Here is a 15,000-nt window from a genome sequence, read left to right on the forward strand (position 1 = left end):
GCATTTACAATAATTGCATTGAACAACGTAGGAAAAGCCAATGTACTACTACTACTTTCCAGAACTCACAAGTGCATCTCCTGCTGAAGGCAAAGTGCAAGAATAGCAATCTAAAATACAATAGGTGCTTAAGAAGGAGGATTGTGGTACAAGTACGTCTTGAAGAGATGAGTTTTGAGCCTGCAGCTAAAGATGGGCAGTGACTCTGCTGTCCTGACGTCAGTGGGCAGTTCATTCCACCACTGCGGGGCCAGGACAGAGAAGAGCCGTGACCGTGTCGATCGACCGCAGGAGCCTCGGAGTGACGGGGCAACCAGTCGCCCCGAGGTAGCAGAGTGTAGTGGTCGGGAGGGGGTGTAGGGTTTGACCATGGCCTGGAGGTAGGAGGGGGCTGTTCCTTTCATTGCCCTGTTAGGCTAGTGCCAGAGTTGTAAACTGGATGTGAGCTGCTACAGGGAGCCGGTGTAGAGAACAGAGAAGGGAAGTTGTGTGGGAGAACTTGGGTGGTTGAACACCAGGCGAGCAGCAGTTTGAGCAGGATGAGCTGCTCAAGTGTCAGAGCGAATCACTGTACAGATACTATATACACTCGCAAGGATCACAATCACATGGGCAGAATGGGATTCTGCTGCGTAGAGTCATACCCAGAGCTACTAGCCAAAGACAACTGACACAGCAACTGACTGCGACAGAACGGACCCAGACTATCGGTCCGTACTTGTTGACTGCTAACCATAACGCCTAATCTACCCACCCCAACAAAACAGCGAGATTAATTGAGAACAATGCTGGTGACCGCAACACAAACTGTTGTCAGATCACGTCTCCTCAGAATGCCCCCCCCCCCTTTCCCCCCCATACCCCCCCCCCCCCTACCCCCGTCATGGCCTGAGTTCTGGTGACCCGGGACACCTCTCTGTTCCCAGGCCGGTATGGGCCACTTAAGGACTGCAGTGGAAATGCGTAAGCACTGTCACTCTTGTTTATCAAATAAAAGCAGCACTCAACACACTCCATGCCTGAGTTTTATTAATGAGAGATAAAGGGTGCTGTCCGCCCTCCCTTCCTTCCTCCCGCAGGGGAAACATCATTCAGAAGAGCCCCAGAACACACACACGTATTTCACCATGACCACACTAGAACATACACACGTATTTCACCATGACCACACTAGAACATCTAGTTCACCACCACCACACTAGAACATACACACGTACTTCACCACCACCACACTATCAATCAATCAATCAATCAATCAATCAATCAATCAATCAAAGCTTTATTTGTATAGCGCATTTCATACCCAGAGGCAACACAATGCGCTTTACAGAGAACAAGGGAGGTGGGCATACGACCCACTCTCTACATATTCCAGAGGGAAGCAAAAAAACAGTATCACCCGGGGGCCAGATAAGTGAGCTGTAAAAATTCTTCCCTGACCCCTCTCAACAAGGCGATCGAGCAAGCTCCTGGAGTATGTTTGTCTACCGGCTAAGAACATTTATAAAGCAATACATTACATTAAATTACATTTCAAAGTAGGAGAGGCTAAAAGCATCATAGGAGAGAGAACATTCTACGGATATGCTACATCATCCACAGCAGACACGGGGGTGTCTATCGGACTCCGGGAGGTCTGCTGGTGACAGTGGGGCGTCCACTGGACCTGGTTAGAAGATAGGAGGGAGAGAGAGAGGCACTAGGGAGAACATACACACATTCACCACCACCACACTAGAACATACACACATTCACCACCACCACACTAGAACATACACACATTCACCACCACCACACTAGAACATACACACATAGTTCACCACCACACTAGAACATACACACATAGTTCACCACACTAGAACATACACACATAGTTCACCACACTAGAACATACACACATAGTTCACCACACTAGAACATACACACATTCACCACCACACTAGAACATACACACATTCACCACCACACTAGAACATACACACATTCAACACCACCACACTAGAACATACACACACATTCACCATCACCACACTAGAACATACACACATAGTTCACCACCACACTAGAACATACACACACATTCACCACCACCACACTAGAACATACACACATAGTTCACCACCACACTAGAACATACACACATTCACCACCAGCACACTAGAACATACACACATAGTTCACCACTACCACACTAGAACATACACACATAGTTCACCACCACCACACTAGAACATACACACATAGTTCACCACCACACTAGAACATACACACATAGTTCACCACCACACTAGAACATACACACATAGTTCACCACCACCACACTAGAACATACACACATAGTTCACCACCACACTAGAACATACACACATAGTTCACCAACACCACACTAGAACATACACACATAGTTCACCACCACCACACTAGAACATACACACATAGTTCACCACACTAGAACATACACACATAGTTCACCACACTAGAACATACACACATTCACCACCACACTAGAACATACACACATAGTTCACCACACTAGAACATACACACATTCACCACCACCACACTAGAACATACACACATAGTTCACCACCACACTAGAACATACACACATAGTTCACCACACTAGAACATACACACATAGTTCACCACACTAGAACATACACACATTCACCACCACACTAGAACATACACACATTCAACACCACCACACTAGAACATACACACACATTCACCACCACCACACTAGAACATACACACATAGTTCACCACCACACTAGAACATACACACACATTCACCACCACCACACTAGAACATACACACATAGTTCACCATCACACTAGAACATACACACATTCACCACCAGCACACTAGAACATACACACATAGTTCACCACCACACTAGAACATACACACATAGTTCACCACCACACTAGAACATACACACATTCACCACCAGCACACTAGAACATACACACATAGTTCACCACCACACTAGAACATACACACATAGTTCACCACTACCACACTAGAACATACACACATAGTTCACCACCACCACACTAGAACATACACACATAGTTCACCTCCACACTAGAACATACACACATAGTTCACCACCACACTAGAACATACACACATAGTTCACCACCACCACACTAGAACATACACACATAGTTCACCACCACACTAGAACATACACACATAGTTCACCACCACCACACTAGAACATACACACAGTTCACCACCACACTAGAACATACACACATAGTTCACCACCACACTAGAACATACACACATAGTTCACCACCACACTAGAACATACACACATAGTTCACCACCACACTAGAACATACACACATAGTTCACCACCACCACACTAGAACATACACACATAGTTCACCAACACCACACTAGAACATACACACATAGTTCACCACCACCACACTAGAACATACACACATAGTTCACCACCACCACACTAGAACATACACACATAGTTCACCACCACCACACTAGAACATACACACATAGTTCACCACTACAACCCCAGAACATCTAGTTCACCCCTACAACCCCAGAACATCTAGTTCACCACTACAACCCCAGAACATCTACAGTCGGCCTAGTTCACCATTATACAACGGGTAGTTCCGACCTCGCAATCTGATTGGTTAAGAGCCGTTGTATATGCCACGATATACCACGGGCAGAGCCTCTTTATCGTTCTATGTGAAATATTACTGCGCCAATTTACTGCCTGTAAAAACGTTAGTTCCATTGCGTCTGTTGGTTACGTTACGGTTTCTCCTCAAGAAAAATGGAAACATTCAGTGTCAATTTTGAGTTGCTCTATCCGTCCTGTAGCCTACTGTACCTCTCTGGTTTATCAGCACCACTTTTGCAACTAGCAGTTGCACAGCAAAGGTATGCTATACAGGTATGCTATACAGGTATGCTATACAGGTATGCTATACTTCTGGTGCGTTCAAGACAACTCGGGACTCTGGAATACCCAACCTCCAACTTGTATAGAGACACATGGTCTTCACTGGTGGGGGGCGGTGGGTAGCCCGGAGAGGAGTACACCGTCCCTGACTGGCTATGACCAAAAGGGGCGGAGCCTCGCCACCACGCCACTATTCACGCCACAGAACTCACTTTTCAGCCCCTGAGTGGGCTAGAGACACACAGTCTTCAATGGTGGATGCATGGAAATTGCCTGGAGGTCACTGTACTGTCCCCGACTAGCTGTGACCCAAGGGGGTGGAGCCTAACCAGCACGCCACTATCCACGCCACGGGCCCCACAACTCAGCCCCTGAGGGGGCTAGAGACACACGGTCTTCACCAGTGGTGTGAGGTAGGAGGCCCGGAGAGGGGTACACTGTCCCTGACCGGCTCTGACCTGAGGGGGTGGAGTCTCGCCATCACGCCACTGTCCACGCCACGGACCCCACAATTCAGCCCGAGTGGGCTAGAGACGCACGGTCTTCACCGGTGGGTGCATGGAGATTGCCTGGTCCATAGTAGTTCTAGCAGTAGTGGTTACATGCAGCTGCGGCAGCTAGCCCACCTCCCATTTTCTCCAGGAAATGTACTTTCTAGTTATTATAAAGTGTTTGTTGATGTTTTAACATGTAATTTGATGTGTAATTGTGCAATGTGTTTGTATTCTTTATATGTCTCTCTGATTATAGCAATTAAGACAAGACTTTAACAGCTATTTTAGTGGAAAAATTAGCTAGTCAGCTGTTTTGCTAGCTAACGTTAGCTAATGAAGCTAACGTTAGCTAGCTAACTCAGAGCTAATAAACAGCTGCTGCATATATTTCTGATATTCAGCAGTTAGCCACCCTACACAGAGCTTCCTTCTAGCATCCATTCTTTTTTTTAGTTATTACTTCACTACAACCCCAGGACATAGGCTACACTAGTTCACTACCACATCCCCAGACCATCTAGTTCACCACTACAACTCCAGAACATACAGCTAGGCTACACACATCTAGTTCACCAGAACATACACACTAGTTCACCACCATTTGACTGGACCTGAGCCTACCCTACTTCCTGTGTGGTTCACTACCCTGTGCTTGGTTGACTTGTCCATGTGAAGGCGAAGGCGTGAAGCTGTTTTTAGGAAGCGTTACTACAGGCCGGCATCATGGCTGCCTGTGGATGTTCCATTCAGCAGCTCCTCTGATAGCACTTCCCAAACTATTTACTCAGTTTTCACACAAAGTGTGAGTCAGGCACACATGATCGCACGCAGGCGCACACACACACACACACACACACACACACACACACACACACACACACACACACACACACACACACACACACACAGTAGGAGAGGAAATAAGAAAAGGAAGGAGATCTCTCTCAGCATGGCCCCCTGGGGTAGACCCATTTTCACATCACTCAAAACATCACACAACTGTTCAATTCATACAAGGGTAAAATGTAGTTCAAGGACAAACTTCTTAAAACACCAGAATTTAGCTGCAGAACAGGAGGTAGAAATGGTGCTTGGAGAGCACAGACCTCCACCCATGAATGCATGTCATGGCTGTGTGTTCACGAACGTGCATGTGAGCAGGACATGTTTGGTGTTGCTGCGTCCGTTAGGTGGAGAGCTTTATGTCAGTCCAAACCCTGTTAGGAGGAGAGCTTTCTGTCAGTCCAAACCCTGTTAGGTGGAGAGCTTTCTGTCAGTCCAAACCCTGTGTCTCTGGAGAGCTTTATGTCAGTCCAAACCCTGTGTCTCTGGAGAGCTTTATGTCAGTCCAAACCCTGTTAGGTGGAGAGCTTTATGTCAGTCCAAACCCTGTTAGGAGGAGAGCTTTATGTCAGTCCAAACCCTGTTAGGTGGAGAGCTTTATGTCAGTCCAAACCCTGTGTCTCTGGAGAGCTTTATGCCAGTCCAAACCCTGTTAGGAGGAGAGCTTTATGTCAGTCCAAACCCTGTGTCTCTGGAGAGCTTTATGCCAGTCCAAACCCTGTTAGGTGGAGAGCTTTATGTCAGTCCAAACCCTGTTAGGTGGAGAGCTTTATGTCAGTCCAAACCCTGTGTCTCTGGAGAGCTTTATGCCAGTCCAAACCCTGTTAGGTGGAGAGCTTTATGTCAGTCCAAACCCTGTGTCTCTGGAGAGCTTTATGCCAGTCCAAACCCTGTTAGGAGGAGAGCATTATGCCAGTCCAAACCCTGTGTCTCTGGAGAGCTTTCTGCCAGTCCAAACCCTGTGTCTCTGCATCATTTCCCCTGGGGGCGGCCGTATCACGGATACATGGTGTCAACTGTGTCGTCATAGACACTCATAAGCAAAGCCTTGGCAATGGAGTTCAATAAACAATTATTTCCCCTCATAGATGAATTAATAATGTATATCCATCCTATCTAATCGTATGCCCACCTCCCTTGTTCTCTGTAAAGCGCATTGTGTTGCCTCTGGGTATGAAATGCGCTATACAAATAAAGCTTTGATTGATTGATTGATTTGATCTAATCTATCATTTTCACCAGGAGAAATAAGCGCTTCCATCTTATTAGTTCCAGTGCTTCTTTTTTACCCAGAAAGAAAAGTGGGTCGAGTTCCACCACATATTTTTACCCTGGGGAAATAAGCGGTCCTGAGTCCAAAAAATGACTGGAGGTGAATGAGCGGTCGTGCTTGGGCGGCTCTGTGGCGCCCCCCTCAGGTCGCAGCCGGCGGAGGGCGGTGCGGTGCAGTCTGGGCTCTACCCCTGCACACCCCAATCCAAACCACGTGTCTCTAGCGCCCCCACTCGGGGAGCTGGCTTCTCTCAAAGTTTTGTTTTAATTCGTGCATCCGCCCTGCGACACGGATCCACTCTAAAATTGAATGAGTTCTAAGTTGGCCCATGTGACATGCTTCCACCAAGTTTCATGAAAATCGGTCTGGTAGATTTTGCTTAATCCTGCTAACAAATGAACAAACCAAGAAACAAACAAACAAACGCCATCAAAAACATGACCTCTCACCCTGTTTTTGTCACTGGGGCGGAGGTCATAGAGTGTTGACTGTACGCTCAACTAGAGGAGGTGGCAGTGACCTTTATTCCCACTAGGGGCAACCTTGCCTGAGACCAGAGGCCATGTGAAATAGCTCTCAGAGCTAAAGTCTGGGCCTGGATTCACCGAGTGCATCAAAGCAGGAGTGTAGATTCAGTCCCTGCTTGTCAAACGCCTTCAAGCCAATAGAGAGGGGAAACTAAATGCATTCAGCTCAAACACTTTATTGACGATGTCAACTCAACTGTGTTGTGTTTTCCAATGCTGCTGCTGTGAACATATGATCTAATGTACCTACCTATCAATCTACTACTCTGAGTATGAACTACCTATCTACCTAGCTGGTCCTAGATCAGCACCTTTACTCTGTGTCTGAACTACCTATCTACCTAGCTGGTCCTAGATCAGCACATCTACTCTGAGTCTGAACTACCTATCTACCTAGCTGGTCCTAGATCAGCACATCTACTCTGAGTCTGAACTACCTATCTACGTAGCAGGTCCTAGATCAGCACATCTACTCTGAGTCTGAACTACCTATATACCTAGCTGGTCCTAGATCAGCACATCTACTCTGAGTCTGAACTACCTATATACCTAGCTGGTCCTAGATCAGCACATCTACTCTGAGTCTGAACTACCTATCTACCTAGCTGGTCCTAGATCAGCACATCTACTCTGAGTCTGAACTACCTATATACCTAGCTGGTCCTAGATCAGCACTCCTAGAGGTTACATCCACACAGTCACACTTAAAAGGGATGATAGAATTTGAACTCATCAACAATGCTTGGCATTCGATATCCAGTAAGTATATATGGTCCACGATATACTGTAACATTGAATGCTATTTCAACTTAAATCTAATCTAACAAATCTAAAATACTGTGATGCGATATATTACATCTATTCAGGACAGTATTGGCCAACCGTAACTCTGAGTATATATCTAATATAGTCATACGACTATAATGTGACTATAGTATATTGACCACTCTGATATAAATATCCAGCCAGGATGATTCTCTCCCTTCTTGAGGACTTTCACTTCCTGAGTCTGGTGCGATTAGGTTTTTAGAGTTGTTGAGAACTTCATTAACAAGGGTTAGGGTTAGGGTTACTTTACAAAATAAATTCATTTGGGGAAATTCATTTTGTTTCGGTCAGATCACACCAGACATATCACAATACAACATCATATCACAATTTATTATAATAGCTACATTATATATAGCCTATACCCCCCCCCCCCCCGCTTAAAAAAAAAATAAAAATAAAAAGTTGAATTGCAATATAGCCTCTCTGTCTGTTTCCCCCCAACGAAATGTTCACTTTTTTTTGCTATAGATCATTTTTAATTGCTCTATAGCATTTCTATTCCACAACAACGATTGCAACATCGAAAATGGCAACACCTTTAGAACGGCTATATGAGGAAAAACAACTCCTGTCCATTAAGTAAAATGTTGTTGACCAACACGCATGTAACTGTGCTGTGTCCAGAGTGTACTCCAGCCCAGCTTCCTGTCCATAACTCTGTTTTAGCAATAAGCGCTGATTAGCGCCAGTTCCTGCGCACTAGAAAGTTCCCTTGAGCTGCTCATGACCCCGCAGGCATTTAGAATAGAGGTTCCACTTAGAGAACCCATCAGCGGCAGGAAAGAACGCCCTGCGTGTGTGTGTGTGTGTGTGTGTGTGTGTGTGTGTGTGTGTGTGTGTGTGTGTGTGTGTGTGTGTGTGTGTGTGGATGTGCGCTTCAACCTGGGCCAAGTGCGCACAGACTGAGGCTGAGGCTGCCAAGACCCAAGAGGTCTCCGTTAAACAGGACAGGACCCAGAGAGGTCTACAGGACAGGACCCAGAGAGGTCTACAGGACAAGACCCAAGAGGTCTCCGTTAAACAGGACAGGCGTATCTGCCCCAACTCGTGCCATGACGCGGTGCGGTCCGGTATGGTCGGCAAAACGTTCCACCGGGCGTTAGAATAACGTTAAATGTCTTTTAGAGTCTGGGAGCTTTTCCATTAGGGAAAACAAAAATGTTTTTCTCGATTATGAAGAAAAGCATTTAACAGAGGATCTCCCGACTCGAGGGTAGCCTACCCTTTAAACAACAATTAGACCATTTGGTAAGGGGGCGCGCACATGTTATTCAATGAACAATATTATTAATGTACACTTAAATACGGCAATACTTTTAAAGCATGATGATTCTCTGGTTTACTTCTGAGATTAGATGGAGAGGTATGAGGGTGTCCTACAGGTGGATATCTACTCACCTTTTCCGTGCGCACCGCACGACAATCCACAAAGTATGAAGAGGAAAACGCAAATCATGTTGTCTGTGACCCTGCGCGCTGAGAAGGGATTCAAGAAAAAGAGGCGTAATTGTTTGTGGTTTTAATCCTGTTTCTCAAGAGAGTGCGCTAAAGGCACCTAAGCGCTCCTGGCTGCAGCTGGGCATTGATGGCGATGTTGGGAGGTCTTCCCGAGGAGAGCTGAGGGAGAGGGGGTGTCTTCCCGAGGAGAGCTGAGGGAGAGGGGGTGTCTTCCTGAGGAGAGCTGAGGGAGAGGGGGTGTCTTCCCGAGGAGAGCTGAGGGAGAGCTGAGGGAGAGGGGACGTCTTCCTGAGGAGAGCTGAGGGAGAGGGGGTGTCTTCCCGAGGAGAGCTGACGGAGAGGGGGTGTCTTCCTGAGGAGAGCTGAGGGAGAGGGGGTGTCTTCCCGAGGAGAGCTGAGGGAGAGGGGGTGTCTTCCCGAGGAGAGCTGAGGGAGAGGGGACGTCTTCTCGGGGAGAGCTGAGGGAGAGCTGAGGGAGAGGGGACGTCTTCCTGAGGAGAGCTGAGGGAGAGGGGGTGTCTTCTCGAGGAGAGCTGAGGGAGAGGGGGTGTCTTCCCGAGGAGAGCTGAGGGAGAGGGGGTGTCTTCCCGAGGAGAGCTGAGGGAGAGGGGGTGTCTTCCTGAGGAGAGCTGAGGGAGAGGGGGTGTCTTCCCGAGGAGAGCTGAGGGAGAGGGGGTGTCTTCCCGAGGAGAGCTGAGGGAGAGGGGGTGTCTTCCTGAGGAGAGCTGAGGGAGAGGGGGTGTCTTCTCGAGGAGAGCTGAGGGAGAGGGGGTGTCTTCCCGAGGAGAGCTGAGGGAGAGGGGGTGTCTTCCTGAGGAGAGCTGAGGGAGAGGGGGTGTCTTCCCGAGGAGAGCTGAGGGAGAGGGGGTGTCTTCCCGAGGAGAGCTGAGGGAGAGGGGGTGTCTTCCCGAGGAGAGCTGAGGGAGAGGGGGTGTCTTCCTGAGGAGAGCTGAGGGAGAGGGGGTGTCTTCCCGAGGAGAGCTGAGGGAGAGGGGACGTCTTCTCGAGGAGAGCTGAGGGAGAGGGGGTGTCTTCCCGAGGAGAGCTGAGGGAGAGCTGAGGGAGAGGGGGTGTCTTCTCGAGGAGAGCTGAGGGAGAGGGGACGTCTTCCTGAGGAGAGCTGAGGGAGAGGGGACGTCTTCTCGGGGATAGCTGAGGGAGAGGGGGTGTCTTCTCGAGGAGAGCTGAGGGAGAGGGGGTGTCTTCTCAAGGAGAGCTGAGGGAGAGCTGAGGGAGAGGGGACGTCTTCCTGAGGAGAGCTGAGGGAGAGGGGACGTCTTCTCGAGGAGAGCTGAGGGAGAGGGGACGTCTTCTCGGGGATAGCTGTGAGAAATCACGCCACAGGACACCGCGCTTGAACTCCAGTGCAACTTTCCCATTGTCCTCTTGGGCACAGATTTATAGAGTTTCCCACTGCCGCCGGATGACGGGCTTCCGTCCATCGGCACACCCATACGGCGCGTTAATGGCCGAGTTCCCGTGCGCATTCTGACACGGTCAGTCACTGCGCGCTGATTCAAACCCATTCAGAGACCCTGCCTGACCCACAACCAACAGAACCACACGTCCATCTCTGCGCGCCGGCTGGATACGTGATAAGTGGCACGTACACGGTAAGCAGTGGGGTACAGGTACACCATATTATGCGTGTTTCTCCAATTTTGTCTCCTCTGGAATTTCGAATCCTCTCCTGAATCTGTTCAAATTCCAGTGAGTATAAAACAGCGCCACCTAGAGACACATACCGTCCAAAATGACATTCTCCCAATCTCTTGGTGAGAAATTATGTTTTAACACAAATCAAATCACACACATGTAACCCACTTTAAGGGCGGGATTCAAACCCACAAACTCCGGCTTGTGAAGCGGATGCATTAACAGTTACACCAATATAGGGTCTTTCTACTGTTAGAGCTCCTTTGAGGAGTGAGTTTAACCAACCACTAACCACCACTATCTGGGACTCAATGTCACTTGGTTACAAACATACTGTATCAATCCAAATCACACTCAGGCAATACGGAATTGTAATACCACTGTTAACAATCTTTTATTCACTGAAATCGTCCAAGCATCTAAATAAAATAAAATAAACTGGATTGTCTTCGACATGTACATCATAAAGGAAGTTATCCTCGATGGAGGGCATGGGGGGGGGGGACACACAGACCAAACCCATCAGTTGGAGATGTAATGTTGATTAATGGCCACAGGGAGGCGTTGGTAGTCAGAAACGATCTGTCATGCTACAAACAGGTGACTGTCGTCCAGCAGGTCTGCATGGGGAGAGGGGTCACTGGACTAACATTGCATTGTGGGTATATCTGAAACACTCTATTATGACCCCACCAGGGATCGCTCACCACTCTCATTAATACACAACACATAGTGACTAAATACAATGAGCCTAGAACTCAAATTAACTCATGATATACAGTACAAATACATACAGTACATATGTTTACACACACTTACACTTACAGTACAAACATACACATGTAAATAAACAAAAAGTCACACACAGCTAGCCTACACCCCCCCAGGGAGAGAACTCAATCCAGGTGAAACAGAAGGAGTGGTTAGACATCTGCTGGTCGGTAAACACACACACATACATACACACACACACACACACACACACACACACACACACACACAGACCACGTTGACTCCGTGGAGAGAATGCAGGAAGGAGAGCGTGAGAGAGGACTAGAATGGGAAGTAGGGTGGTGTGGGGTCAAAGTTCATATCTCTCGCTCTACCCAGGAGCTAAGGGGAGAGTGGAAAAGGACAGTGGAGTTGGCGGGGCTTGAGAGAGGGGGGGCAGCGGGGTGGGGGGCAGCCTGGGCGGGGCCAGGTAGGTGTTGTATGAGTTAGTAAAGGTAGGGGGCTGGTCCCCCCCCACCCCTACGTTGTCCCCTCAGGAGGCTGTGTGACCTGACTGACCAGACCCCCCACAGCAGGTGAAGACGCCCATGTTCACGTGAGGATGCTGTCTATGTCCGGTCTGTCTGTCCGTCCGTCCGTCTGTCTGTCCGTCAGACCTGGCCCTTGGTCTGCTGGTGGATCCAGTCGGTGAACTTGATGACCTGTGTGTAGACGCCGGGCCGGTTCTGCCTGGCGCACCCCTCCCCCCAGCTCACGATCCCCGCCAGGAACCAGCGCCGCCCCCGCTCCAGACACACCAGAGGACCGCCCGAGTCCCCCTGGGCACCGACGAGTGACACACACACACACACACACACACACGCACGCACGCACACGCACACACACACACACACACACACGCACACACACACACATGAAAAACGAGGACATTTATACTATGTCCGTGAGCATTCCCATTGTACATGGCACGTGTATCTTGTAAATGACAAATAAAAAATCCTTTAATCCTTGAAACCAAAGCCGGACAAAATGACAGAATAGACACCTGTACACTCAAACACACTCCAACACACACCAACACACTCCAACACACCAACACAGACTAACACACGCCAACACACTCGTAACAAAACTCTATCACACTATACCACACACCAACACACTGACACACACCAAGACACTAACACACACACCAACATACTCCCAACACACTCCAACACACCCCAACACACCCCAACACACATTAACACACCCCAACACACTCTAACATACACCAACACACTCCAACACACACCAACACACTCCAACACACGGACACACACCAAGACACTCTAACACACACACACCAACACACCCCAACACACTCCAACACACACCAACACACTCCAACACACTCCAAACACACACCAACACACTCCAACACACACCAACACACTCCAACACACACCAACACACTCCAACACACTCCGCTCCCTCCTCACCTGGCAGGCGTCCACCCCCCCCTGCAGGTTCCCGGCGCACAGCATCCTGGGCGTGACGGCGTCGTCGTAGAGCTTGTTACAGCTGTTCCTGCTGATGATCTTCACTGAGGCCTCCTGCAGCTGAGACGCCAGCTCTCCTGGGAAACACAGGGGGTCACATCCCACCCTCAAACACACAGGAGGTCACATCCCACCCTCAAACACACAGGGGGTCACATCCCACCCTCAAACACACAGGAGGTCACATCCCACCCTCAAACACACAGGGGGTCACATCCCGCCCTCAAACACACAGGAGGTCACATCCCGCCCTCACACCCAGGCCCAAACCCAGGCCCAAACCCAGGCCCAAACGCACCCTTTAAACACTACATTTGGTTGCTTTTGTTAACCCCCATCTTCATGAGTTAAGATGGTTAAGTTTTTAGAATGAGGAGATATCTGTCCCCAGTTGTCAAAGGAGAAGCTGCCTGTCATGTGGTCAAATCATGAGCGTCCTGTCCCTTAATCCTATTTTCTGCCAGGCATTCTCTGCGGACAGCCCTTACCGTCCTCCGTCAGGACCCCCCAGCCCGTGACGAAGCAGCTGGTCCCGGAGGTGAAGGCGTGGGAGGGGGCGGGGACACAGACGGGCTGTACCAAGTCGTTGAAGAAGACGGGGGCGCTGAGCTCCAGCAGGGCAATGTCATAGTCGGAGGTGAACTGGTCGTACTGGGCGTGCAGCAGGATGCGGCGGATCAGCCGGGTGGCGGCGGCGGCATTGCTGGCCGTGTTCATCACGCGCATGCCCAGGTAAGCACGCCAGGAGCGCGCGTCAGAGTACCTACACACACGCACGCACGCACACACACGCACGCAGAGACACGACTGATGAGTATTCATGTTGAAAATAATGACTTCATTCAAAGAAAACTCACTTCACAGTGCACCCTAATCAAATCAGATATGAGGACAGTCTGTCGGGAGCTCATTTGAGTTTTTATACCATCATATCGTTGAACCCATTGGTTTGTTGGGACCTAGATGGCTCTCTCTGTACATAGGGAGGAGGAGCGATGCGTAACTAGCCGGCACTATTGTCTTCACAACAACAAGGAACAGAAGAGCAGACTCTTACTATCAACACAACAAGCTGCAGTGGCCACGTTCGAAGGGGATATATCTGACTGATGAGGAATTTAGTTTATCTGGCGATCCTTACTTGTTTAGAATGTCTATACCAGTGGTTCTTAACCTGGGTTCGATCGAACCCCAGGGGTTCGGTGAGTCAGTCTCAGGGGTTCGGCGGAGGTCAAGACACACACCCGACTCATATGATTCGTGATGACACGCCCCGCTTGGCCATCATTGGCTGCAGGTGACCACGCTACATCGCTTGACCTATCTGTGCTGCAGGGAATTTGGTGCGCTCAGTAGTCGACTTGTGACTGTCGTCATGGTACGTCGTGTGATTGTGAAAGGAACAGACTTTGTTGCGAAAATGACATGAGAGTGGCACTTGCCATGGTGAAGCTGCACATTTCTGAACTGGTCTCTGAAAGGCAACAGCAGAAGTCACACTGATTTGCAGTAAATATTCATTATTATGTTTTTGTTTTTGTGTGAAAATCATGTTTTGATGGTTTTGTTCTTTGAACACAGTGATGTTGATGCACGGTTCATTTTGTGCACCAGTAAAATATATACCTATGTTTTGAATTTGAAAAAATCATATTTTATTTTTCCAATTAAGGGTTCGGTGAATGCGCATATGAAACT

The 15,000-nt window shown here is 48.7% G+C and overlaps 2 protein-coding genes across 2 annotated transcripts in view; both read right to left on the reverse strand.

The window, feature by feature from the left end:
• flt1 (fms related receptor tyrosine kinase 1) overlaps window positions 1-9,390 on the reverse strand; it is a gene marked incomplete at its 3' end in the record, with an annotated part of 68,572 nt that extends 59,182 nt beyond the window's left edge. Inside the window, exon 1 of the mRNA XM_084443487.1 lies at window positions 9,314-9,390. Within this exon, the coding sequence (XP_084299613.1) occupies window positions 9,314-9,371 (58 nt within the window). The 5' untranslated portion in view covers window positions 9,372-9,390. The remainder of the gene's footprint in view (window positions 1-9,313) is intronic.
• Window positions 9,391-12,411: 3,021 nt separating this feature from the next.
• The window catches only part of LOC311313364 (suppressor of tumorigenicity 14 protein homolog), a gene marked incomplete at both ends in the record, with an annotated part of 17,583 nt that continues 14,994 nt past the window's right edge, over window positions 12,412-15,000 (reverse strand). Inside the window, 3 exons of the mRNA XM_084443488.1 lie at window positions 12,412-12,579; window positions 13,243-13,379; window positions 13,791-14,065. Of these exons, the coding sequence (XP_084299614.1) occupies window positions 12,412-12,579; window positions 13,243-13,379; window positions 13,791-14,065 (580 nt within the window). The remainder of the gene's footprint in view (window positions 12,580-13,242; window positions 13,380-13,790; window positions 14,066-15,000) is intronic.

Source organism: Borostomias antarcticus (assembly GCF_949987555.1).
Source record: "Borostomias antarcticus genome assembly, chromosome: 9".
Taxonomy (NCBI): domain Eukaryota; kingdom Metazoa; phylum Chordata; class Actinopteri; order Stomiiformes; family Stomiidae; genus Borostomias; species Borostomias antarcticus.